Genomic DNA, 25,772 nt, shown 5'->3' with positions numbered 1-25,772 from the left:
CCTGAAGGAGTGGACCGATATGGCTTATCTTCAAACTTAAACTATGTTTGGACAAAATATTACTAAGGCCAAATGTTGGACAGAATCGGCAGATCCGCTCTAGAGTTATCTTGCGCTCCAACCACCTCACACGGTGTCATAGGTTTTTTTTTGCAACTTTGAGGCTATTTTCTCAGGAAGTATGGACTTGCCCCTAATGAAACTTGTACCGTCGTATGGAGGGCAGTGAATACAAGTTTCGAAAACAAAAATCAAAGCGATTCGAATTTTTCCGAAATTTTGTGTGGGAGGTACCCGAAGGAGCGGACCTATTGAGACCATATTGGAACCTCATATTACTCTGGTAGAAAGTTTACACTATACAAAGTATGGACCAAATCGGTCACTCCCTTCAAGAGTTATCGTGCGCACAAACTTTCCGAACATTTTCGAACTTTTGTGGGGGAGGTACCGGAAGGGGTGGACCGATGTAGCTCATCTTCGAATTTAAACTAAGTTTGGGCAAAATATTATGAAAGCCAAAATTTGAACCGAATCGGTTCATCCGTTCGAGAGTTATCGTGCGCTCCAGCCAGCAGGACAGACAGACGGACGGACATGGCTAGATCGACTCCAAATTGTCTGAAACACATTTCGTCCAAACATACTTGGGGTCTAAAACCATTATTTCGATGAGGCACATTTGCATCGTATCAATGTGTATATACCCTCCTTAGCCTAAAGGCTGAGGGTATAAAAACGAACTTACAAACATAAGTATAATAAATATGCTGTTACAACAACAAGGGACCTGTGGTAAAAAGTTCAAACTGATCCGATTGTTAAGCCTTCGGGAAGCAGTTATAGACTTCCTTAGGCGGCCATCAGACCATCTGCTTTTTCACATGTATGTTGTCACTTTGGGTATACTAATATACAGAACAGCTGATGTCATACCTGTGAAAAAGCAGATGGTCTGATGGCCGCCTTACCGAAACCAATACATATGTATAACATTGTTACCAAGGTCTACATATGGTACAAAATTTAATCCGACACGAGAGGTGCCCCTAAACTACACTCGTTTCCAACATTGTTGTACTTGTGAAAAAATGTTGCTGAAATATTGTTTTTTTTTTTTGTTTAATTTATCTTAAATATAACTGGCATTCCTTTCCTCTTTCCAAATATGAATTAAATAAAAATTAGGGTTCTTTGGTTATAGTCGAGGTCAAAATAATGAAATTGTTGTAAATTTAAGACTTCCATACTTGCCGGTTGGGTGCCACCGTGGTGCAATGGTATGCACGCCCGCCTTGCACACAGAAAGAAGGTCGGGGGGTTCGATTCCCGATTCCAACGGTGGCAAAATACCCCTCAGTAATGTTGGCGACATTTCCTGAGTATTTCAGCCTTGAAAAACTTCTCCACAAGTGGTGTCTTAAGACATGACGTTCGGACTCGTCGATAAACAGTAGGTCCCATATCATTGAGCTAAATATGAATCGGGGTGCACTCATTGATATGCGAGAAGTCTCCCTTGTCCCGTATGGGATGTTGTGGAACAATATTTATTTATACTTGCCGGTTATTCCCACAAAATCCTTCTTGCCTCGTAAGTTAAATAAAAAGTAAAGTTACGTGGTCATCATTACGCCCAAAATGAATTTTCTTTTGAGTTTCTTTAATAGAGGATTTGCATTTATCCGCCGAAGCAAGATACCAATCTGCCGTTTATTTTGTTGTTTGTCACAGGTTTCTTAGTTCTTAAAGTAATTTTTTTTTTTTTTTAGTTTCGTCCAAAAAAAAACTTCGTCATTTTACTCTCAACATTAAAATATTTTATTCATTTTACTTTATTTTGCTATTTACTTCCTTTGTCTTCTTCGTCTTCCAAATGTTAAGATCTTTTTTGTTTACTTTTTGTTAACAAGCATTTTTTCGTTATGTCAATGTCCGTCAAGCGTCTCAATTTTTAAACGTTGTTTTTTGTTTGTTAAGCTTTTTTACGTATATTGCTCAAGCCATAAATAACAACAATGTTGTTTTTGTTACTTTTTTATATGGAATTTCACATTTGATTGTGGGAGAGCGAGCAGCAAGCAAGAGAGTTGCCAAAACTATTGATTTATTTTAAATTATTATAGCTTCGTTCCCGTACTTTTTAATGGTAAAACTCGTAAAAGAGAGGACTGTAAAAAATTTGTTCTTACACACAAGTTTTCTGAAATAGTTCGGGAACGGAAAAATGGAAAATACGTCAAAAAAACTGGAACAAATGTCAAAGTCGGCGTATCAGCCAATCAGACGCCGGCAACCATGTTACTATTTTTTTACTCGCCCAAATTTGTCGTGTAAAAAGTTTTTAAAGAGAGCGTCATTCAGCGCCATTTTTGTTTAAAGAGAAGTGAACATTTTACAACTTTTTTGTGTACGGGAACGCTTTTTCGAGTAAAATGTGTAAAAGTCGTAAAAATTGTAAAAACTTTTTAGTTCTGGAACACAGCTTATAATTGCAGTTATTTGGCAAAAACTTTTTATGCACACCACCATGGTGGAATAATAAGATGTAACGCCAAAAACAGCTGATCTTCATACCAGTTGTCAAAGTGCGTTGTTGTGAATAAAATCACATACAAAATGTAAACAAGCAAATCACGGCAATGCATTATTGTGAGCAAATTTGACGTTTGTCATGATTTGATGTAACTCCTTCTTATTCCACCATGCACACCACAATGAATTAACAAGCCAATGGCCTTTTATTTATTTCTATTCGAATTGGCAACACTGTTCGTTTTCATCATTTGGGGAATGAGAGAAGAAACGAAAAAAATACATATTGGGGAGAGCAATACATTGGGGCCACCAACAACAGCAGCAAATAAACACGAATGTACGAACAAAAAACAAAGTTTAGACAAGAAACAGTCGTGGAAAAGAAACAAATTGTAGGATGATGATAATTGTGAAAATACACACACACACATACTAGTAAAGACGGCAATGCAAAAATCAAAATTATACTTTATCGCAGCAAAGCACAATAAAATATGTTAATAACAAGAAAATAGATTCGGCAAAAAATATACAAAAGTGGAAAGCTAAATGTGTGAAGAGGCAGAAATATAGCTGTAAAATAATTGCTCTAAATAAATATTTAGATAAAAATAATACAAACATTGTAAATTATTGTGATGTTTGCAAAAAATTGAGCAGTACCCTACATTGCTCTCATTGCAAAGAGAGAAGAAATCTCTTGCAATGTGACATTTGAGAACAGCTGACAGCAGTGTGGGACATGTAACTACACAAACAAGGTTGTATTTTTGCACTACTAATGCAAGATTTTAAGAAAAACTATCAACGAGATTACACAAGTAAGAATGTGTTTACATTGTACTGGATTTAGTTAGTAAATCCACACATATAAAACAAACAAAAAACATTGTTCCACAACATCCCATACGGGACAAGGGAGACTTCTCTCATATCAATGAGTGCACCCCGATTCATATTTAGCTCAATGATATGGGACCTACTGTTTATCGCCGAGTCCGAACGGAGTGTCTTAAGACACCACTTATGGAGAAGTTTTTCAAGGCTGAAATACTCAGGAAATGTCGCCAACATTACTGAGGGGTATTTTGCCACCGTTTAAAAAATGTTTGATGTTGCCTGGCCGGGGAATCGAACCCCCGACCTTGCACCACGGTGGCACCCATATATTAACACAAATATTCTTCAAGGGAAAAGGGGACAACTCTAATTTTTATCGCCGAGTCCGAGCTGACTGACATAAGACACACCTTATAGTCTGTTTATATTATAGATATTTGCCAGATTAACCTTCTTTATGAGGATTTATGGACTAATTTCATTTGAAACCAATGGACTATTTTCATTTGAAACCAAGTGGGTTTATTAAATCCGGTTATATGTAAACGTACTATTTTACGGGCGGGTTTCTTCTCAGCAGCTGTCAAATGTACGTACCTCCATTAGTAAAACGTAACATCAACGCAAAAAGTACTTAACATTAACAGAAATCTGTTAACATATCTCTCTTGCCTTGCACCATACATATGAATTATTGATGTGAAGACTCGGTACAACCCTTTGATTTTTTTTTAGAAATTGTCATAGCATGTTTTTTCCGCAGAAGTTAAATTCTTACAAAATGTTCAATGAAAAGTTCTTGTGTATACATCTAGTTATCTATACATACATACATATGTACAATCAAATATGATAGACGCGACAAGGAAAGTATTTCATTGAATTAACTTTAAGTTTGTGTATTTTCGTTCTTTCCATTCTATCATGTGTCACAATGCAGCCACATAAGCGAGAGCAGGCTAGACCGACAAAAACAATTGAAAACAAATAAAAAACTACACGTCATTAATTAGACACGACGCCACTAAAAGGCGAAAGCAGCAGTGGATAGATGTATGTGTACATATTCCAAATAAAAAAAAAAAAATCATATAATATTCATACAGTGTGTTTTCCCTACTGTATGAATATTATATGATTTGTAAAAAGTTTTACTGGATGTTGCTAGCAAAAAGGGACCTGACTTAGAAAGTCAGTAACTTCAGTTTATAGACTGCCCTAACCTAGACTATTTCTTATAGTTGTGTGACAAAGGTCATGTAGGGTTTTTGTGCAGAAATTCATATTGGGAACAAGCCTTGTTTATGGACATCTTTGACATGTTTACCATGGGTAATCTTTGGTGCTCTGATCACAGCGATATATAATTTTCCATATCTTTTTTGTCACTATGTCGAAGGTCACACTAGCGCTGTTTTAACATGGCGACTTCGGGTAATGAAACCGCTATACATGGTTTTGAGTTTGCGATATTGCCTCTTCCTATTATTCGTTTCAAGAAACTTTGCATTTCCGAGAAACAATGAATGAGTGTATAACTGAAATATTTTACACAAAGCAAATGACGATGCGGCAGTCAGTCAGACTTATAGAATGTTTGCATTAGATTTTTTTTGAGGGTATTCTTCTTTATGGGAATTTATTTGACTTATATGTCATGCAATTGACAATTTAAAATTGCAATTGACATCATTAGCCGGATTTAGCACATTATCAGGTTTTATTTGCTAAATCCAGCCAAAATCTACCAGATTTCCCATACAAAAATAAATCATCGTATTGAGTGGATTTGTTTTAAATCTGGCATAAATCCTCGTATAAAACTCTGTTTTTGCAACATGTTGCTAGAAAATACAAAAAGTTGCAAGCTGGCATCGGTGAATTGCTACACTAAAAATAATTTAAAATGTAATAATTTGTAAACAAGGTGTAAAAATGAAATTTGTTTTGATGTACAAAGTTGATTTTAATCAACCAAGACTAATATTTACGATGTCTAAACGATAAAATAATTCGTTTATTTATTTTAGATGGGCAAACTGCGATAAAATAATTCTTTATTTGCTCTTTAGTTAGCATTAGTAGCATATAATGTGCGACCATTTTCAGTATTAAACAATGAATTTGTAATTTGACGTATGTTTTTTGAGACGAATTCAATTTACAAAATTTTTTTTTTTATGTTTCAAATTCGATCAGATGGGCTGATGCATCTACCTTGGTAATTGTGCTATGAACAAAAATCAGATGAATGCCATTTAAATCCTCCAAAATGTATATCTAAATGCAATCAGATTTGTACTGGATTTATTAAATCCAGTCGAGGATTTATGGCTAGTCTAAATGAGCTATAAGAAAAAGTACCTATACTGAGCTACAACAAATGCCAATGGAATAAAGTGTATAGAAAAGTACAAATATATATTGACATACATATAGGTATGCACTCTGCTACTCATTTATTCATTTAAATATGAAAATATAGAAAAATTGATAATTGAGTGATTCTATATTGCATTCCGATAGTAGCCACATTTCGAACGTAAACAAGTTGAGTGTTTTTCCTCCTGCAATTAGCAATAATTTCAAAGCAAGTAAACAAAAACCACGATGTACTAAAGGCGGCATTGGTAACTTTGGCAAGTCAACAGGGAAAAATGGACAAATAAACTCAATGACAGACAATATATCTGTCTACAATTGATATTCAAGAAAAGCATTGTCAGCATTGGCCGACGGTTTGTATAACTGTAGTACAACCTTTACAACTTTTTTACAATTGAATACTTAAAAAATCGCAATACTGATCATCCATATGGATGACGTAGGGGATGAGAATTACAAAGCAACGGTTCGATTGTTTTTAACATGGAAAATTCCTGATTTAGTCCTGAAAGTTTCTAGTTCTAATATTCGTTGAAGTTACCTCGAAATTATATACCCTTCGAAATACCTACGAATAATAAATGGAGAAAATCGAACATGATTCTTATTATTGACATAATAAGTCTGTCTGGTAAAATTTGTAACAATTTGTACCAATTGTTGCTGAAATTGTTGCAAAAAGTCAGCAAAAGAGGGCGATTCGAGAGAGACATTTGACAGTTCGTTTACTGAGAGTTTGCAAATTCTTGGTGGACAAATTTCTTCTAGCAAGCACTAGCAACTCTTCTTCTTCCTGAAAACAATCAATCATCTGTTTTTAATTTTTCGTTGATTTATGTTTGTGAAAATTAAAAACAATTTTATTGTGGAAATAGCAAGCCTAATTGTGTCGTTTGTTTGGAGAACAAAGTTGCAAAGTGGAAAAAATACTTTTTTGGGTCATTTTCTTTTTTATTTTTAATAAAATACAACATTTTTGCATCCTTTGGTTCCTTTATTGGCGGACAAATTGTTCTGTTTTGGCAAGTCAGCTGATTGCTTGCTGGTTTTTCCTGGGAAGGTGTCTGTTTACTTTTTACAATTTTCTTGTAAAAGAGAATAACAACTCCTTACTCTCTGAGAAAGTTCTTGCTGGACATCGATCATTGCAATCAAATGGAGTATGCAAGTCCGCTGTGGACTTGCAGCAAAAGGTGTTCCAAACCATAAAGTGGCGCACTATACACCAAACAACATATATTACTCACCAGCGCAGGTGACTTTGACATAATGAGTCACCAAAATGTGGTTGTTATGGCACGGAAAAGCCCATCACCACATGGTATTGCTTTCAAACATTGTGGCATCTTTGGTGGTTTTTTGGTGGCCTATTGAGAGTTTTTGCTTTCTCGCATTTGCGCTGATGTAAACTACTGTGCACATCATCAATCCCACGGCAGCGGGTTCTTACGTACCGGATTGACCCGAAACCAAAAGTGTTTCGGCCAGCGGCTGCCAATCCAGCATTATATGCTGCTACAACAACAACAACAACTGTGCACATCATAATAATTGCTATGGATAATCTATTCATTCATGACTTCTCATCAAGATGTAAGTTTGTATTTGTAACATCATATAAAGGTTATGCACACCATCCAACTATTGCGCTCTATGGCAAAACAAAAATTGCTGCAATGTGCAGTTCTATATTCAAAAGTATGTAGGTATGTACTTGTTTGTCCATTTGTTTGGCGGTCGTTTGTTGTACGTTCATCAAATTATGTGTAAAAAATAGCCCGCACTAATTCTTTCCGTTCATTTCATTTTTATTACATGTCTTGGTCGAAAAAATTTTACAAAGCCCATTCAGCAAGGAGACCACACAATAATAAACAAATTAATATAAGAATTTTTTATATGTGTTGCCGTACTAAAGTTATCTTGAAAACCGACCAAAAGATTTTTTATCAAATGGCACTACTTTTAAGGGGAAAGGATGATAGAATATAACACAAAAAAAATTACTTAAAAAATAATATTTGCAGTTGAATAATATTTATTCATTATTCACTCAAGGATGTTACTAATTAATTTCATCCACAAAAGTAACCCAACATACCTATTATTACTTGCGGCAGATGTTTTACGTTTTCGGTAAATAATGACACATTTTATTGTGTTATGTAAACATCCCTTTTTGAAGCTATGCTGTGAAATTTACAATTAACAGTTATAGGAAGTGGAACTTGATTAATTGTGAGAATCTAGAATGCCAACTGGGCAAAACACAATAATAATAGTACGCTTATATATAACCTGATTTAACAAACCCACTGTGTTTCAAATGTCAATTCCTTTGCGTATACGTCAAATAAATCCTCATTAAGAAGGTTAACCCTGCAAAAGGCTATAATATAAACAAAGACATAAATACAACAAGATAAGACATTTTTTTGCTATCATTCTTCAGTGAATGGCTTTTGAATTTAACATAATGTTATATCAAGATATGGTGACATAACATTTTTTTCTTTTATACATTTTTACGTATTTAACCGAATTTACCGATCCAATTGACATGAAATTATTCTTGAATAGATCCTTGAATTCATAAATTCCGTTTCTGATAACATTACATGAAATGTTCCTCCTTGGTTGCGATTTTGAATTAACGGCAACCTGTTAAGGGTAATGTTTCTATACATAGTTTCGTAAACATTTTTTTGTTGCATGCATTTTGTCTGGTCTTTATTACTTTATGTCTTTGATATAAACATGGCCTAAAAGTAGATTGACGGCACAAAACTTACTTTTTAAACGTCAAAAAGTTATTTATTTTATTTATTTCTTCATTTGTAATACAGAAGCATTATTGTACAATCCTGATATTTTTTTAATTTTTAATGCTTAATCTTTCGACTACTACCTACATTTTATGTTAAAACAAAAAAATTGTACGACTTAAATATAGTAGCTTAAAAATATTAAGGACGGGATGCTAAACTACTCCAAAGCAAACAAAACACTGTTCATAATTAAGAGTAAAAATAATTCTTAAATTGTACACTTCCTTAGAGAAACTTTTTTTGAATTTAAAATGAATGAATAAAACCTACCCAAGAATCGATTGAGAGGGAAGGGATATTAAGCTACTCAAAACAAGTAGGACGTCAAGTTCGGTCGGGCCGAACTTTTTATACCCTCCACCACAAATTTCAGCCATTTCGGTAAATAAATGTGGCCACAACCTTCAAAATACCGAAAATCGGATGGCGTGGACCTATACCTACAAATTTCTGGGGGAAAGTTTTATATCCCCAATGAAGACTAAATACCAAATTTCAGCCATCTCGGTGTGATAATGAGGCTAAAACATTCAAAATACCGAAAATCGGGAGATATCGTCCTATGGGCCTATACGAAAACGTGGACCTATATAAAAATTTTATAGTATAAATTTTTCTTAGCCTCTGGAAACACAAAATACATAGTTACAACTGATTCTGTTGTCAAATGGGACTAATACATTCAAAATATAAAAAAATGACGCGTACTTTATATGGGGCCTTATATGGGGGCTATACCAAAACGTGGACCTATATAAACCAACTTTGGTAGGAATGTTTTCTGGCCTCTGAAGACACAAAGTACCAAATTACAACCAATTCTGTGGTCAAATGGGTCTAATACATTCAAAATATATTAAAATGACGCGTACTTTATATGGGGCCTTATATGGGGGCTATACCAAAACGTGGACCTATGTAACCCAACTTTGGTAGGAATATTTTTTGGCCTCTGGAGACACAAAGTACCAAATTACAACCAAAACGTAGATCTTTTAAAGAATTTTTGAAAGCAACAGCAGACCAAAAACGTGGATTTTTTTAAAGAATTTTTTCTATGGACAGGCAGACCACAAAACTTGGATCTTTTAACGATTTTTTTCTATGGACCGGGAGACCACAAAACGTGGATTTTTTAAAGAATTTTTTCTATGGACCGGGAGACCACAAAACGTGGATTTTTAAAGAATTTTTTCTATGGACCGGCAGACCACAAAACTTGGATTTTTTAAAGAATTTTTCCATGGACCGGCAGAACACAAAACGTGTATTTTTTAAAGAATTTTTCCATAGACCGGCAGACCACAAAACGTGGATTTTTTAAAGAACTTTTTCTATGGGCCGGCAGACCACAATACTTAGATTTTTTAAAGATTTTTCCAAGAAACATCAGACCACAAGAGGTGGATTTTTTAAAGAATTTTTTTCTACGGACCGGCAGACCACAAAGCGTGGATTTTTTAAAGAATTTTTTCTAAGGATCAGCAGACGACAAAACTTGGATTTATTAAAGAATTTTTGCTATGGACCGGCAGATGAGATAACGTGGATTTTTTAAAGAATTTTTTCTAAGGATCAGCAGACGACAAAACTTGGATTTATTAAAGAATTTTTGCTATGGACCGGCAGATGAGATAACGTGGATTTTTTAAAGAATTTTTTCTAAGGATCAGCAGACGACAAAACTTGGATTTATTAAAGAATTTTTGCTATGGACCGGCAGATGAGATAACGTGGATTTTTTAAAGTAAAAAAGTATCAGTCGGCTTTGCCGACTGAGATATACCCTCAGCCTGTTTATATTGAAACTATTTTTTTTTCCAAAATACGTATGTATTTAGGGGGTTTTAAAAATGTTGGGCGTTTGAACCGACAAAAATGTTGATTAGAATTAAAGATCAAAAGTTTTGCGGAAGAGATACTAAAAGCAATGGATCGACATTGACCGTTATGGAAGTGGATCTCCAGCCACAACATATGGTGCCATAGGCGGTTTTTACACTCTTCGGGCTGTTTGCTCAAGAAGTATGAACTTGCCCCTAAAAAAACTTTTACCATCGGAATTGAGGCAGCGAATGCAAGTTGCTTCAACAAAAATCAAAGTGGTTCGATACCAGGCCTTAAAGTGAATTTATCCGAAATTTTGTGTGGGAGGTACCGGATGGAGTGGTCCATATTTGAACCTGATCTATGTCTGGTAGATATATTAGAATGTGTAAAGTATAGACCAATTCGGCCACTCGCTTCAAGAGTTTCCGTACGAACAATTTTTCCGAACATTTTTAAACTTTTGTGGGGGAGGTACCTGAAGGAGTGGACCGATATGGCTTATCTTGAAACTTAAACTATGTTTGGACAAAATATTATTAAGGCCAAATTTTGGACCGAATCGGCAGATCCGCTCGAGAGTTATCTTGCGCTTTAACCACCTCACTAGAGCTGGCAAACCATCGATATTCCCAACATTAGATATTTTCGATATAATGTTTTAAAATATCGATTGCTATCGATATTATCGTTAAGTTGTCGTCGCCATTAATTTGGAGATAAAAATGGCGGAAATGTCAATGATTTTCTTGAAATTATGCAAAAGTAGTTCACAGAAATGTAGAGGGGAGTACACACTATCATTCAAAACTGACAGTCAACGTACTTTTAGGACAATTTTCCGGAAAATAACAACTTTTATTTAGCTAAAAACTGTTGAAATACAATACATACGGTATTATTTAGAGATTTCAAAAGAAATTTATAAGTTAGGCTTTGATATTCACGAAATAGTACTCGATGACTGTCAGTTTTGCTTGTCAATGTGTACTATACTTTAAGGAGAATAAACAAATGCTTTTATTTTAGGAGAAATGTAAAAAAATACATTTTATTTTACCGAAAAATTTGTACGTGTGACTACGGACTTACTTTCTTACACACACATAAGCTGTGTTCCAGAACTAAAAAGTTTTTACAATTTTTACGACTTTTACACACTTTACTCGAAAAAGCGTTCCCGTACACAAAAAAGTTGTAAAATGTTCACTTGTCTTTAAACAAAAATGGCGCTGAATGACGCTCTCTTTAAAAACTTTTTACACGACAAATTTGGGCGAGTAAAAAAATAGTAACATGGTTGCCGGCGTCTGATTGGCTGATACGCCGACTTTGACATTTGTTCCAGTTTTTTTGACGTATTTTCCATTTTTCCGTTCCCGAACTATTTCAGAAAACTTGTGTGTAAGAACAAATTTTTTGCAGTTCTCTCTTTTACGAGTTTTACCATTAAAAAGTACGGGAACGAAGCTATAACCGAAAAGTAGCGAAATTTCTATTTATTTCAATGGATTTCAGGTTAGGGGTTTTTATTCCGATAATATCGATAGGCAAAACTATCTATCGATATTGAATTTTTAAATAACAATCGATATTATCGATAGTGCCATCGATTTTTTGCCAGCTCTACACCTCACACGGTGTCATAGGGGCTTGCAACTTTCAGTCTATTTTCTCAGGAAGTATGGACTTACCCCAGATGAAACTTATACCGTCGTATGGAGGGCAGTGAATACAAGTTGCTAAAACAAAAATCAAAGCGATTCGAGAGATGGCCCTAAACTGAACTTTTCCGAAATTTTGTGTGGGAGGTACCCGAAGGAGGTTTCAATTGAGTCCATATTGAAACCTTATTTAAGTGTGGTACACATTTCACGTTGGGCAAAGTATGGACCAAATCGGTTACTCCCTTCAAGAGTTATCGTGCGCACAAATTTTCCGAACATTTTCGAACTTTTGTGGGGGAGGTACCGGAAGGAGTGGACCGACATAGCCCATCTTCGAACTTAAACTAAGTTTGGGTAAAATATTACGAAAGCCAAAATTTGAACCGAATCGGTTGATCCGTTCGAGAGTTATCGTGCGCTCCAGCCAGACAGACAGACGGACGGACATTGCTCAATCGACTCAAAATTGTCTGAAACACATTTCGTCCAAACATACTTGGAGTCTAAAACCATTATTTCGATGAGGCACATTTTGCCCGTATGAAAGTGTATATACCCTCGTTAGCATAAATGCTGAGGGTATAATGAATAAACCCTACTCAAGGAAGAAGTGAGCGGGAGCGATATTAAACTACTCCAAAAAAAAAAAAAAGATTGGTCCGATTTTCGTCAATACACGGAGGACATAATACGAGTATGTAAGAAATAATACGATGAACAACGTTTGGGCCAAATAGGCTTCTCCCTTCAAGGGTTAGTTTTTATTTTTTTTTATTGGAGATTTTGGGCTATTATCTCAGGAAGTGTGGACTTGCCCCGAAAAAAATGCGCCATACTACCTTCTATAAATATGCCTTGCCTAGAAGTAATATTACCATATGGAAAATCATGACCAATTCACAGCCAGTTTCTGTATCTCGAAAGAAGAATGTGTGCGAATGAAACACGACCGAACTTTAGTTTTCGAAATAATTTTAGCAGCTTTGCTTTTACTTTAAAACAAAAAACAAATTTGAAAAACACACAAGAGTTTGGTCGTGTTTCTTTCGCGCACATTCTTCTTTCGACATACAGAAACAGGATGTCAGTGAACCAAATCGGTTGATCCATTCGAGAGTTATCGTTCGCACCCGCCAGACAGACGGACGGACATGTCTAAATCAACTCCAAATCGTCTGAAATGGATTTCGTCCAAACATACTGTTACGAATGTAACTGATAGGTTTAAGTTAGTTTAGTTTAATTTCCGTTAATTTAAAAATTTGAATTGTAACGTAAAGTTTTTATTACGCAGTTACTTTATTTAAGCAGCAACAACTACCATGTAGAACTCTCTTCATTATTCTAGATGTTACTTTACCTTTCATTAATGTGCTTTTATTTTGTTTTGCCATAATCATGTAATTATCGTTTAGTTGCTACTTCTTTCTTGCATTTATTTGTTGTTGTAATTACGTCATTGATCATCCCCCATGTATGTATGTGAGTATGGTTGTTCGCTTAGTGCGAATGTGCGTCTGTGTGTTCGTTGTACAGATTCGAGGTGTTGCCATATGCTCTAGATATTTCTCGAACAGGGAGACTTTGGGATATAAATGCAGGGGAACTGGCAATGACGAGTAGTTGTGTTTTAAGCGTTAAACTGAACAGATCGGTTAAATAAGAGCTGCGTGCTAACTAGAGACTTGCTGTGTGCTTAGTAATTAAAGTCGGTTCTGAATAAGTGTAATAAAGTAAATAAAGCATTGTAGAAACGTAATCTAAAACGAACCCTGTTTTATTTGGTACCAAATCGTACTGGGGAATAAAACAACGTCTACACGGAGATTAGTTAAATCTAATTCCGTAACAATACTTTGGGGCTAAAACCATTATTTACATGAGGCAAAATTATCAAAGTGTTTTTATTTTTAGCGTCTTCAACCTAAAGGCTGAGGGTATAAAAATATTTCACACTTTTCATATTCAACCAGCTGACTTCATACCAGTACCTTATATAGGTACATATTTGACTAGCCATCAACCTTTTTTATTGTACTATGGCTGTTACGTTGATTTTGACAGTCTGCGAGTGTTTGCAATTTTTTCGTTGCCGGACTATTTGAACAAGTTTGTATGGGGGAAGACATTTTTGACAGTTTCCTTTTTTAGTACTTTTTCTATTAAAAAAAAGTCTGGGCCAGATCCAATATTTCTGGCACCACCAATATTTGGCCTGTTCCCGTACTTTATAAAGTGGTAAAAGTCGTAAAAGTTGTAAAAGTCGTAAACGATTTTCATATAAATTTTGTGTACGGGAACGCAAAATGTGTACAAGTGGTAAAATTTTTTTAGTTCTGGAACAGAGCTTTATTCCTTTCACTGTACAAGGAAAAAGAGAAATAACAAAATTGACAAAGAAAACAACATTTGTAAAGTTGCCATTTCTTAAGACATTTCTCAAAAATGCAAAGAACTAGTGATTGGAACGACATCATCGTGTTGTTGTTTTTGTGGTTGCCGAAAAAATGATGGCCAAACCATAAAATACGCAAAAAAAATACACCAACCAACCACACAAAGCACAAGCGTCCGCGGCAGCAATCATTCCTCATTTCTGGCTTTGAAAGAAGAAAACTCGAATAGTCTCGTAGTTTTGTTGTAATCGTTGTTGTTGCTGTTGCCTTCATCGTGCTATATCCAAAGTGCAAAAAATGAGGAGGAATACTACTACAGAAAAAACACGTTGTTGTGTTTGATTTGCTTTATGGAAGTCAATCGTCGTCGTCGTCTCAAACAACACACCACACAGGGCAAGATACTCTACAAATCGTTGGTCGTCGTTGTCTTTACTGACCACCGCCGTCACCGCTGTCGCTGTTTATCCGAACGAACGTCTGGTTCATTTGTCCCTCTCGCCCCTTTTCCTACTACTAAAATACTCTGTGAAGTCAATGTTTATTTTTTCAATTTCAAAAATGTTTTTTTATTCTTTTGTTTGATATGCGAGTGGTGTTGTTTAATGTTTATTCTTTTCATCATCATTGTTGTCGTGTCGTTCCTTGTTGTTCGTTTCATTTATTACACGACGGAGTATGTGGAGGGGTTTATTGCGTTCGAATGTATGGACGACGTGTGTATTTGCGTGTATGGAATGGATTTTAATTTTGTACAAAAAAAAAAAAAACAATCAAAGCGTACAACAAACAGGCATCTGTTTAATAAACAACCTTCAATACTTTACAAGTGTTAATAAAACATTTTTGGTGGACGCATAAACGTAGGGAGGAGAAGAGGATTTTACATTGAAGATGATGTGATAAAAAATATCTTTACATTTCATTGAGGATAAAAATAAAATGCGAAGATAGAATAAAACTACAATTCCATGAAAAATGCAAAGTGTCAAAATTAATTGTCAAATTACTCTCTCATCCCACCATCATAATCATTCTCTCGTTAAACAGCTGGTCATCAACCAGAGTTGCCACGAAGTTGTGCCTCATTTGTCATAGAAATATGTTTAACCCCCTGTTTTTGTAACTAATTTTTGTTCGTTCGTCTATATTCGTAATAATTTAGGCATCCATAGCTCAGCCCCCAGATGACATACAGACCTAATTTTTCGTAGACACGTTCCCTATATAGTTAAGAATTCCTCATTTAAAAATCAGCGGCCTACATTTGCGCTAAGGCGAGTAAATCGATCTACAAAATTTGACAATTCGTGTGAAAACAATAAAAAATTTTACAAAAACTGGGGGTAAGTCAGCACACAAATTACGTTTACATTGTAATTTTTCGTTAGTAAAGCTACTACTAACTGTACTATTTCTCAAAAGAAAATTAGCTTTGTGGATGGAAATTCACGATATGTGGAAGAATGTGATGATGGTCCCGGTACGCAAATCTGGTTAACCCGCACAACTGGGATGTTCATACAGGTCCCTTACACTCCTGCTACCGGAAGTGTCTATGTAGAAGCCATACTACCACTAGACAGCGGAATTTTATGCAACCCCTATTTTTGGTCCGATTCATGTCAAATTTTGGGACTGGGCATATGTTTGGCTTCTGATTAAATTGCAATTGAAACATATGACAAGCAAAATTCATAAAATTATGCAAAATTAAATAAAATCGGAAGGTATCGTTCTAAGGGAGCTATATGAAGGCCTGAACATAAACTGACAAATTTTAGGTGAAAAGTTGTTTACCCCCAAGGAAGACTTAGCACCAAATTTCAGCCATTTTTGCGAGATATTGAGGCCATAACCTTCAAAATACCGGAAATCGGGAGGTACCGTACTATGGGGCTATATGAAGGCGTGGACCTATACCGACAAATTTCAGGTGGAAAGTTTTATACCCCTAAGGAAGACTTAATACCAAATTTCCCCCATTTCGGAGGTATATTGAGGCCACAACCTTCTAAATACAAGAAATCCGGAGGAACCGTTCTATGGGGGCTATATGAAGGCGTGGACCTATACCGAAAAATTTCAGGTGGAAACTTTTATACACCCAAGAAAGACTTAATACCAAATTTCAGCCATTTCGGAGGGATATTGAGGCCACAACCTTCAAAAAACAGAATTCGGGAGGTACTGTGGTTCTATATGAAGACGTGGACCCATATCGAGAAATTTCAGGTGGAAAGTTTTATACCCCCAAGGAAGACTTAATACCAAATTTCAGCCATTTCGGAGGGATATTGGGGCCACAACCTTCAAAATACCAGAAATCCAGAGGTACTGTTCTATGGGGGCTATATGAAGACGTGAACCTATACCGAGAAATTTCAGGTGGAAAGTTTTATACCCCCAACGAAGACTAAATACCAAATTTCCGCCATTTCGGTGAGATATTGAGGCTACAACTTTCAAAATACCGAAAATTGGTAAAAGATGCAACAAACATGTTATTGGGCTAAATTAAAAAAGGATGAATATTTTTAGAAGAATGTTTGGTAAGTATAGATACTGCTTGGGACAATACATTTTTTAATTATCTCATTAACTTTTATGCATTTTTTTCAGGTACATCTAAATTATCTGAAGCACACTTCAGATTCACATTCTCAGGACCAAATAAACATATGCAACATAAGTCCCAGTATCAAGCATTCACACATAAGTTTCAATATCAAGAAATTCAAAGATTAACATTAAATTGTCTTTATAGATCCAATTGTCCTATAACGATCCAATTGACATGGAATTCTTCTGGAATAGATCCTTGAATTCATAAATTTCGTTTCTGATACTACTACATGAAATGCATCTTAACGTCGTCGTAAGTCTATCTTTTAGTTTCAGTTTTATTACACTTTTTTCATAAAAAATTGTTTTTTTTCTTGGCCTCCATTCTTTTATTATTCTTTTATTTTTTTTTATTTTTCCCATTTTTCTACTAAAAAACAAAACTCCGACATAAAATAACACTCACAACAAAGTGATGGCACAACAATCAGCTGTTCTACACCCTTGTAAAAGTACAATGGAATGTTTACAATACTTTTAGGTCGAGTAAATTAAAAACCCTGTGGTAAATTAAACTTTCATGTATTTTGTTGTTGTGGTATTGTAAACCCTTGTACAGTCTGTCGCAAAATTTAGTATACACCGTTGAGACCAAAATGTATTAGGGATAAAAAGCACAATAACTTATTGAAAACAACAAACAATTAGTTTTATTGAGAGACACTAAGGTCGTCTTTGGTAATAACAATTAAAAGTGCGCAATATTTGCATACATTAGCAAATGTACGGTTCGAATCCAAAAAATACCAAAATTTATATCGCAAAAGTTAGTATACAACGGAGAATCAACGTGGAACTGTTTAAAAAATTCTTGATATTTTTGAACAAAATGAAGCTAAATCTGTACTTAAGAGCATAAAGAGTATATTAATTGGTTTTAATGGCAGTCATAGTACTTATAGTGACAAGTCCAACGTACACTGGAAATCCACAAAAATCGTAAAATCCACAAAAATTGGTCATCTACAAATACAACAACTATAGCGACAAAATTTCGGCTGTTTCGTCCGGTTTACGAATTTTATAACCATGAAATGCTCAGAAAAGCTCTAAAGTTTCAACATGGGGTGATCTTGATCGAGTTTCGACTTGTTCTTTTTAAAGAAACGGGAATTTCTTGAAGGAAACCCATACTTTTGAGGCCGTTTCCGTTTTGAAACTTGTAATAATCCTTAATCCTTACACATAAGGACTTTCCTTTTCAGTTAATTTTCTCACAGATTATGTCCCTTTTCACATTCCCACCAAAAATAAATAGTAGGAGAACCAAAAGTTCTGGTGTAAGCCCTACAGTAATACTCCACCACCACAGAAGGATATGATAGCTAATTTAAAATTTTAATACAGACCTTTCTCTGCTGTTATAACGCATGGATTGTGCAAAAACGTTCTGAAAAGCTGTGTTAGCTTCACTTAGGACCAAAATACAACTAAATGGATCAGTTAGAAGTAGTTCATTAGACATTAGTAGTACATTAGACACTGGGGACACGAGAAGAATGTCCGATACTGCAAAAGGCCGGTAGGACAATATCACTGTAGGGCTTACAGCGGACCTTGAGGTTCTCCTACTATTTACTTTTGGTGGGAATATGAAAAGCGGCAACATTTGTGAGAAAATTAACTCAAAAGGAAAGTCCTTTTGTGTAAGAATTAAGGATTATTACATGTTTCGAAAGGACAATGGCCTAAAAAGCATGGGTTTCCTTCAAGAAAGTTCCGTTTTTTTTCAAACAGGACAAGTCGAAACTCGATCAATATCACCCCATGTTCAAAATTAAGAGCTTTGCTGAGCATGTCATGGCTTTAGAATTCATAAACAGGACATAACACTAGGAATTTTGTCGCTACAGTTGTATTTGTAGATGACCAATTTTAGTGGATTTTAAGATCCAGTGTACGTTGGACTTGTCACTATAAGTAGTATGACTGCCATTAAAACTAATTTATATACTCTTTATGATCTTAAGTACAGATTTTGTTTCATTTTGTTCAAAATTATGAAGAATTTTTTAGACAGTTCCACGGGGATTCTCCGTTGTATACTAACTTTTGCGACATAAATTTTGGTCTTTTTGGGATTCGAACCGTACATTTGCTAATGTATGCAAATATTGCGCACTTTTAATTGTTATTACGGAAGACAACCTTCTTGTCTATCAAATAAAACAAATTGTTTATTGTTTTCAATAAGTTATAGTGATATTTATCCTTAATACATTTTGGTTTCAACGGTGTATACTAACTTTTGCGACAGACTGTAGATCTACAATATTAACAAGATGTACAAGATCTACAATGCCACTTTACCAACATGAGTGAATACCGCTATTATGTTAAATTCAAAAGTCATTCACTTAAGAATGATAGCAAGAAAATGTCTTATCTTGTTGTATTCATGTCTTGGTAAAAATTATGTCTGTCTGCGTATACTCGATAATTTGTAATAATTATTACAAATGTTTCTAAAACCGACAGTGGTACAAAGAAAAAGTTGCTGAAAAGAGTGTTTAAGTACGAGGACAAACCTATTATCAAGTACAAGGATGAATGATACAAAAAATGTTTTTGAAGCAATGTATAGAAACATTACCATTAAGGGGTAGTTTACACTATATGTAAATGCCATATGACATGCAATTTTCCATCATTATATAGTCGCTAATATGTGCAATATTGGGGATTTTCCTTACGTCATTTACTTTGTGCGTCCACACCAGCAAAAATTTAATAAAATTACGTCTCCACATTGCCTGCGTGGGTAGATGTGAAATGTTTTTATTTTGTGTCATATGACATTTACATATAGTGTAAACTACCCCTAACATTAGGGGAGTCTTTTTACCTTCTAAATGTTGCTGAAACATTTTTTCAGCAACTTTTCCTTTATACAACTGTCAAAATCTGCAACATTAGTAATAATTATTACAAATTATCACGTAAAACAGCTATTAACTGTTCATGCAGTATCAGAAACAAAATTTATGAATTCAAGAATATATTCCAGAGGAGTTCCGTGTCTATTGAATCGTTAAAATTTGTTAAAATCGTTTAAAGACGTATAAAAATAACAAACAAATTTAAAATTGTATTTAACCATATCGTTACATTACATTATGTTAAATTCGAAATCCATTCTCTGAAGAATAATAATAATGAAATATCCTATACTGTTATATTTATATTTTTGATAAACTCCAGTGTAAACATATGTTTACATAAAACAAATTCACATATCCATAAATTAAGGTAAATCTAAAAGGACTACAAACAAGAAATATGCCAAAAACTATAATGCTCCAAGCTAAAAACAAATTAAAGATAAGCTCTTTAAAGAAACGATATAACATTTCAAATAGGGATAAGCAGTTAAATGCAATTTCGGTTAGTCGATTATTCGGGAGTGTTCTAAAAGTCGGCTTCCAATTATTCGTTAACCGCCGAAAACTGATTATAATCGACCATTTTCTTTGATGCAACCCGTGTTGTATATTAGAGTTGGGCAATTTCGTTCAATTGAACGATCCGGATCACTGTACTCGTTCAAAAACGAATGAGTGACATCATCATGACAACGTGTGAAATTAAGTATACGCAGTTTTGTCAAAGAAATTACCGGTGTCCATTGAACGAGATAGTGATCCGGATCGTTCAATTGAACGAGATTGCCCAACTCTAATGTATATACATATGTATAAAAAATACCGTCGATCGCGCGGTTTAAGCACACTCAATATTCAACTACGACTAATGGTCGATTACGAATAATAGGTGTGTCTTTTTACTTACTAAATGTTGCTGAAACATTTTTTTCAGCAACTTTTCCTTTATACAACTGTCAAAATCTGCAACAATAGTAATAATTATTACTAATTATCACTTAAAAAGACACAACTAATAGTTGACTCCGTCTTTCGAAAGTCGATTAAGAATAATCGATTATCCGGTTTTAGCAAAGACAATAACCGACTACGACTTTTAAAAATTTTCTGGCCAAAAATCGATTAACCGAAATCGATTTTACGTATCCCAAATTTCAAATATGTAGCTACATATATTTTCACTTACCTCTGATACAGATTCCTCATCCGATTCTGATAGATCCGTAACTGGCGGCGGATATAATTCCGTATCGGTATCTGAATTATCGCTGGTAATGATATTCTGCAATGCATTCGATATGGCATTTACAATGCCCACCGATGATGACAGCGATGATGAATTCGAAGATGTCGATGTGGAATTTGAGCGGGAATTGTTGGCGGCAGCAGCAGCAGCAACCGATGATACAGCTGTAGCACTTTTGAGTTTTTGCTTAAGTGCTGCAGCGGCAGCGACTGCCGCTTGGGCACCTGCACTTGAGGAGGCACCAGCTCCCTTGGCTGCTGCAGCAGCCGCTGCCGCCGAACCAACCAACAGTGGTAACGCGGAGGTAAATTTTAAATGGGCATCTTTTGTAGATCCCCCGCCGGCTTTCGCCGATGATGAGGCAGATGATAACGCTGATTTACCAGTTGTTACAGCAGCAGCTTGTTGCTGCAATGCTAAGGCGGCTGCAGCCGCAGCAGCTGCTGCTGAGGAGGATTTCTTCAGTCGTGAAGAAGTGTTACCGCTATTTGAGGTGGCAGATGCTGATTTGCTTGAGGTAATTGTGGGCACAGTACCGGTTGCCGTTGATGTAATGGCTGGAGAGGGTACTGCATTTAAGGCTCCCAAATCAACATCTACTGATGTTGCTGATGTCGTAGATGCTGCTGCTGCAGAGGTGGTGGTGGCGGAGGAGGAGGTGTTGGCAGCGCCGGCATTAGTTGCTGTGATTGGATTGGAATTTGATGTTTTCGACATTTTATTACCATGGGCAGTGTTGTTGACTGCGGCGGGGTTAGATGCTGTTGCTGCTGTCGAGGAAGCTGATGACGCGGCGGATGAGGTGTTGGAATTGGTGTTATTGTTGTTAACTTTTAATTTGATTTTTGAGTTGGTGTTGTTGTTATTATTATTGCTGTTAGTATTTTTCAACCTAGCAGCAGCGGCAGCAGATGCCACACCACCGTTGTTGGTGTCCAACAAATCGTTAGCTGATGTCGCGGGTGTTATTGTTTCAGTGGCATAAGAATTGCAGGCGGAGGTGGAAACTGAGTTGGAGGAATTTTGACGACCTGCTGCTGCTGTATTGTTAGTAGCATTGCCCTGGCGTGAGGACTTCTTGCTGCTATTGCCAACAGCGGCAGGCGTTTGTTGTTGACTATTGTTGTTGTTGGTAGCAATGGTGGCTATTGTTGCAGCTACTGCTGTAGCTGCGGCCAATTTCAAACTGTTGTTGTTATTATTGTTATTGTTTTTCTTGTTTTTGTTGGACTTGGTTTGTTGTTGTTGATTGGTTTCTGCTGCTTTGCTGTTTTTCGAGTTTGTCCCAGCCGTTGTTTTATTCAGGTTTTTGTTTTGATCATCTTTATTCATTTTCTATAATTTTTGTATAACAATTTTCTTTGAATTTGCACAAAAATCGGGGTATCGAAGGAATTTTCTTATGGTTGTTGTATTATTGTTGTTACTTTTCACTTGAATCAATCTTGTTGTTGTTGTTTATTTTGTTGTTATCGTATTCTGTTGTTGTTGAACTGCTTTTAATTTGAATTTTTTTATTTGATTATTTTTTATTTGGATTTCAGAAACATTCTTTCAAAGCTCTTTGTTCACTTTTTTCTCTGTTTTATGGGGAAGAAGAAACATAACAAAAGAATTTTAGGAGGGTAAAGAAAACACACACAACACTAACATTAGTTTAACTTTGTTTAAAGCGGATGCCGTGATGAAGAAAAAAAGAGACGTTACAAAAAACGAAACGAAACACAATACAAAGAGTACGAACGAAATTTACACAGCGGAGCATAGGAACCGACCGACCAGCGACCAAAAAAAAACCAAACCGAGTGAGAGCAAAAGAAACCGATAATAACGACAGATGTAAAGACGAAAAAATATAGCATTTTTGTATTATCACTAATAAAATAACAAAAACACTTTCGCGTTTTCTTTTTTTTTTATTTATTCATGGCTAATTTGCATACACTGCTGCCTTTTTGCCAAACATATTTCGTTTTCTTTCCAAAAATATACAAATAAGCTAGGTATGATGGTGTATTTGTGAGATCGCCGCGTATTGGAATGAATGCACAAAGTAGTCGTCTCTATTAGTTAACTGCATAGTTGCTAAATGCGAAGTGTTGTTGTTTTTAACAAATTGGATAAGGTGTGAGTAGAAATTTTTGGTATGGAATTCCTAGTGGATATTTATTACAATATGATGTAGCCACTTAATGAAAATGTTTCTACATGTAATTCCCCAAGAGTGAGTCATCCAGTCAGCCCTAATTAATACTTAAGTCTCAAATGACTTTCTATTTAATCCACCACATGTTTGCTAAATGGAGGAAGGATACACAAAATGTATTGTTTAAACTACTGCTGGCCAATGCAAATGTTTCTTCCTACGTCATTTCCTATGGCCGCGGGCACATTGTTTGGAGTGTCTTCTTGAAACATATTCTCATATCCATTGTTCTAAGAAAAGTAAGGCATTTATTCCTATAGCATAATTTGGTCGTAATGAGCTGACAGTTTTGAGTTTTACTTAAAACATATTTAAACTGTCGGTGCACTCCAAAGCCACGAAAACGGCTTTATATAAGTCTGGCAAATGTGCCAGCGGAGGTGAAATGCACTGGCCGAAACCACCCAATTAATTGTTGTCAAGGCAAATTCCCTCTAAAGACTGATAATCAGGCGGTATGGTGGGGCTACTCAAGTCAGATATTGATGTCGACATAGGTGAGTAGCACAGATCGATTTCTCTATTGTTCGAAGAATATAAAGACACTACTCCTTCATTTGATGGGAATACAGTTTCCAGTTGTCTAACTTGCTCATGGATTTTTCCGTATGATAATATTGCATGCATTCTTCTTCCAATCAGATTAATTGGGAAGCAGATACGAAAAGTCAGAATACCACGGCAGCGGATTCTTTCGCACCGGACTGACCTGAAACCAAAAGTGCTTCGGCCATCGGCTACCAACACAGCATCATATGCTTCTACAAATCAGAAATTCTAACATACTTATAAAACATCTTCTTTGAACGTCTGGTGACGATGCGTTTTGATGCTGAAGGGATGTAATAGCTACCGGAATTGTTTAGGGACCTATTATAAACGTAACGCATCTACATTGTTGACCTATGAAATCTACATTGTAGGTTGTCGACATTCGATAGAGATTTAAGAGGTTATATTATTTTTCTTTTTGTTTTTGTTATCCGACTGGAGCTCCCAAAATAAACTTTAAGAATGATTAGAAATAGGACTTTAATTTGTTGACAATGAAACCTTTTTAATTCCCTTAAAACAATAAGCCGAATAGTTGTATGCTATACTTCGCCCCCGAGAATTGCAAATGTTTGTGCTATATGCCGAAAATTATTCATAGCCTAAGAACTGCAGTACAATATCATCTAATGATCTAATTTGGACCAACTTCAGGAGGAGGTAACCGTACATACTTGATGATATTTGAAAAACGAGACTTGTGGACTGGCCTCCCCGTTAGGCACAATCTATCAACTGTAAATATCGTTTTTGCCTTCGCAGTCCTTGCAGTGAATTACACATTGCAAATTTACATAGGGTGGTAATCATGAATGAAAATTCCCCGTGAGTTTCGTCTTTCCACCGTTACAACTTAAGGGAGAAAGTGAAAAAAAAATTTCAAGGGGAATTGCCGTTCATTATAACCCCCATATTTGTGGCTGGCCAGCAGAAAAAACTAACCGGAGTCAGTGTGGTATGCAAATGTTAGCGCTACGCAGTAGAAGAGCATTCAAAGGAGGCGAACATTTTACCGGTGCATAAGCCCAACAAGATGTTGTTGATGTAGTAACTGCTTGGGTGTTGTGTTATCGCCGTGCGCATCCCTCTAACAATCTTGTAGACAGCCTAGAGAGAGATCCAAAGGTACAAACGGAAAGCTCAGAATCAATGATCCTACCAGGCAGGTTTGAGTGGCTTCACACTGATGCAGTTACACAGGCGTCGTACGCTCGGAGACCACCACCTTCAGAAGCCGATAAATAGAAAAGGCAATGAAGAAGCATGTCCACAGAGATGGTACTAAAATACACACCAAATGATGAAAAGACATTACCCAGAGACACAAGATCGGTACTATCACAACTCCGATCTAAACAGTTATCTATCACTCTTAAACCCTGACATCTCAGATGTATGCCTAAATGGGAACAACACATCACGAGACACATCTTACCATGCCCTGCAAACCCAACTAATCTCACACCTGAATCACTTGGACACACACAGTCGAGGCAGCTTCCTTCCTTGGAATTGATGTGGACGCTTAAATGCCCTTTATTGTTTTCTCTCTTCTGTTTATTTATTTTTATTTATTTCAATTCTCATATGCCCAGTCTTATGGCAGTCGTCCTTAAGGATGTACACTACAATATGCCATGATAACTATAATAATTATGTACCTTAAGGGAGGGATGACTATACTACTCCAAAACACAATTAGGAGCAGGTTGAATGTTTGGACTGGATTCGGATCGATTTGAAATTTTTACCACAGGTAGGGCTTGTGGTGCTGATCGCG

The 25,772-nt window shown here is 35.8% G+C and overlaps 1 protein-coding gene across 17 annotated transcripts in view; it reads right to left on the bottom strand.

Annotated features, from left to right (window-relative positions):
* Positions 1-25,772, bottom strand: part of mask (multiple ankyrin repeats single KH domain) — a 64,057-nt gene that overhangs the window by 33,438 nt on the left and 4,847 nt on the right. For 6 of the 17 annotated variants that reach the window (XM_073961499.1, XM_073961511.1, XM_073961514.1 and 3 more), the window contains exon 2: positions 21,175-22,814. In XM_073961499.1, coding sequence (XP_073817600.1) covers positions 21,175-22,566 — 1,392 coding nt within the window. In that variant the 5' untranslated portion in view covers positions 22,567-22,814. The remainder of the gene's footprint in view (positions 1-21,174; positions 22,815-25,772) is intronic. The other 11 variants (XM_073961500.1, XM_073961506.1, XM_073961502.1 and 8 more) reach the window with 3 other exon arrangements.

This window comes from Musca autumnalis, unplaced genomic scaffold (assembly GCF_047663935.1).
Source record: "Musca autumnalis isolate F117 unplaced genomic scaffold, ASM4766393v1 scaffold_1, whole genome shotgun sequence".
Taxonomy (NCBI): Eukaryota; Metazoa; Arthropoda; class Insecta; order Diptera; family Muscidae; genus Musca; species Musca autumnalis.
Note: the sequence above shows the minus strand (reverse complement) of the source record. Positions and strands in the feature narration are given on the sequence as shown.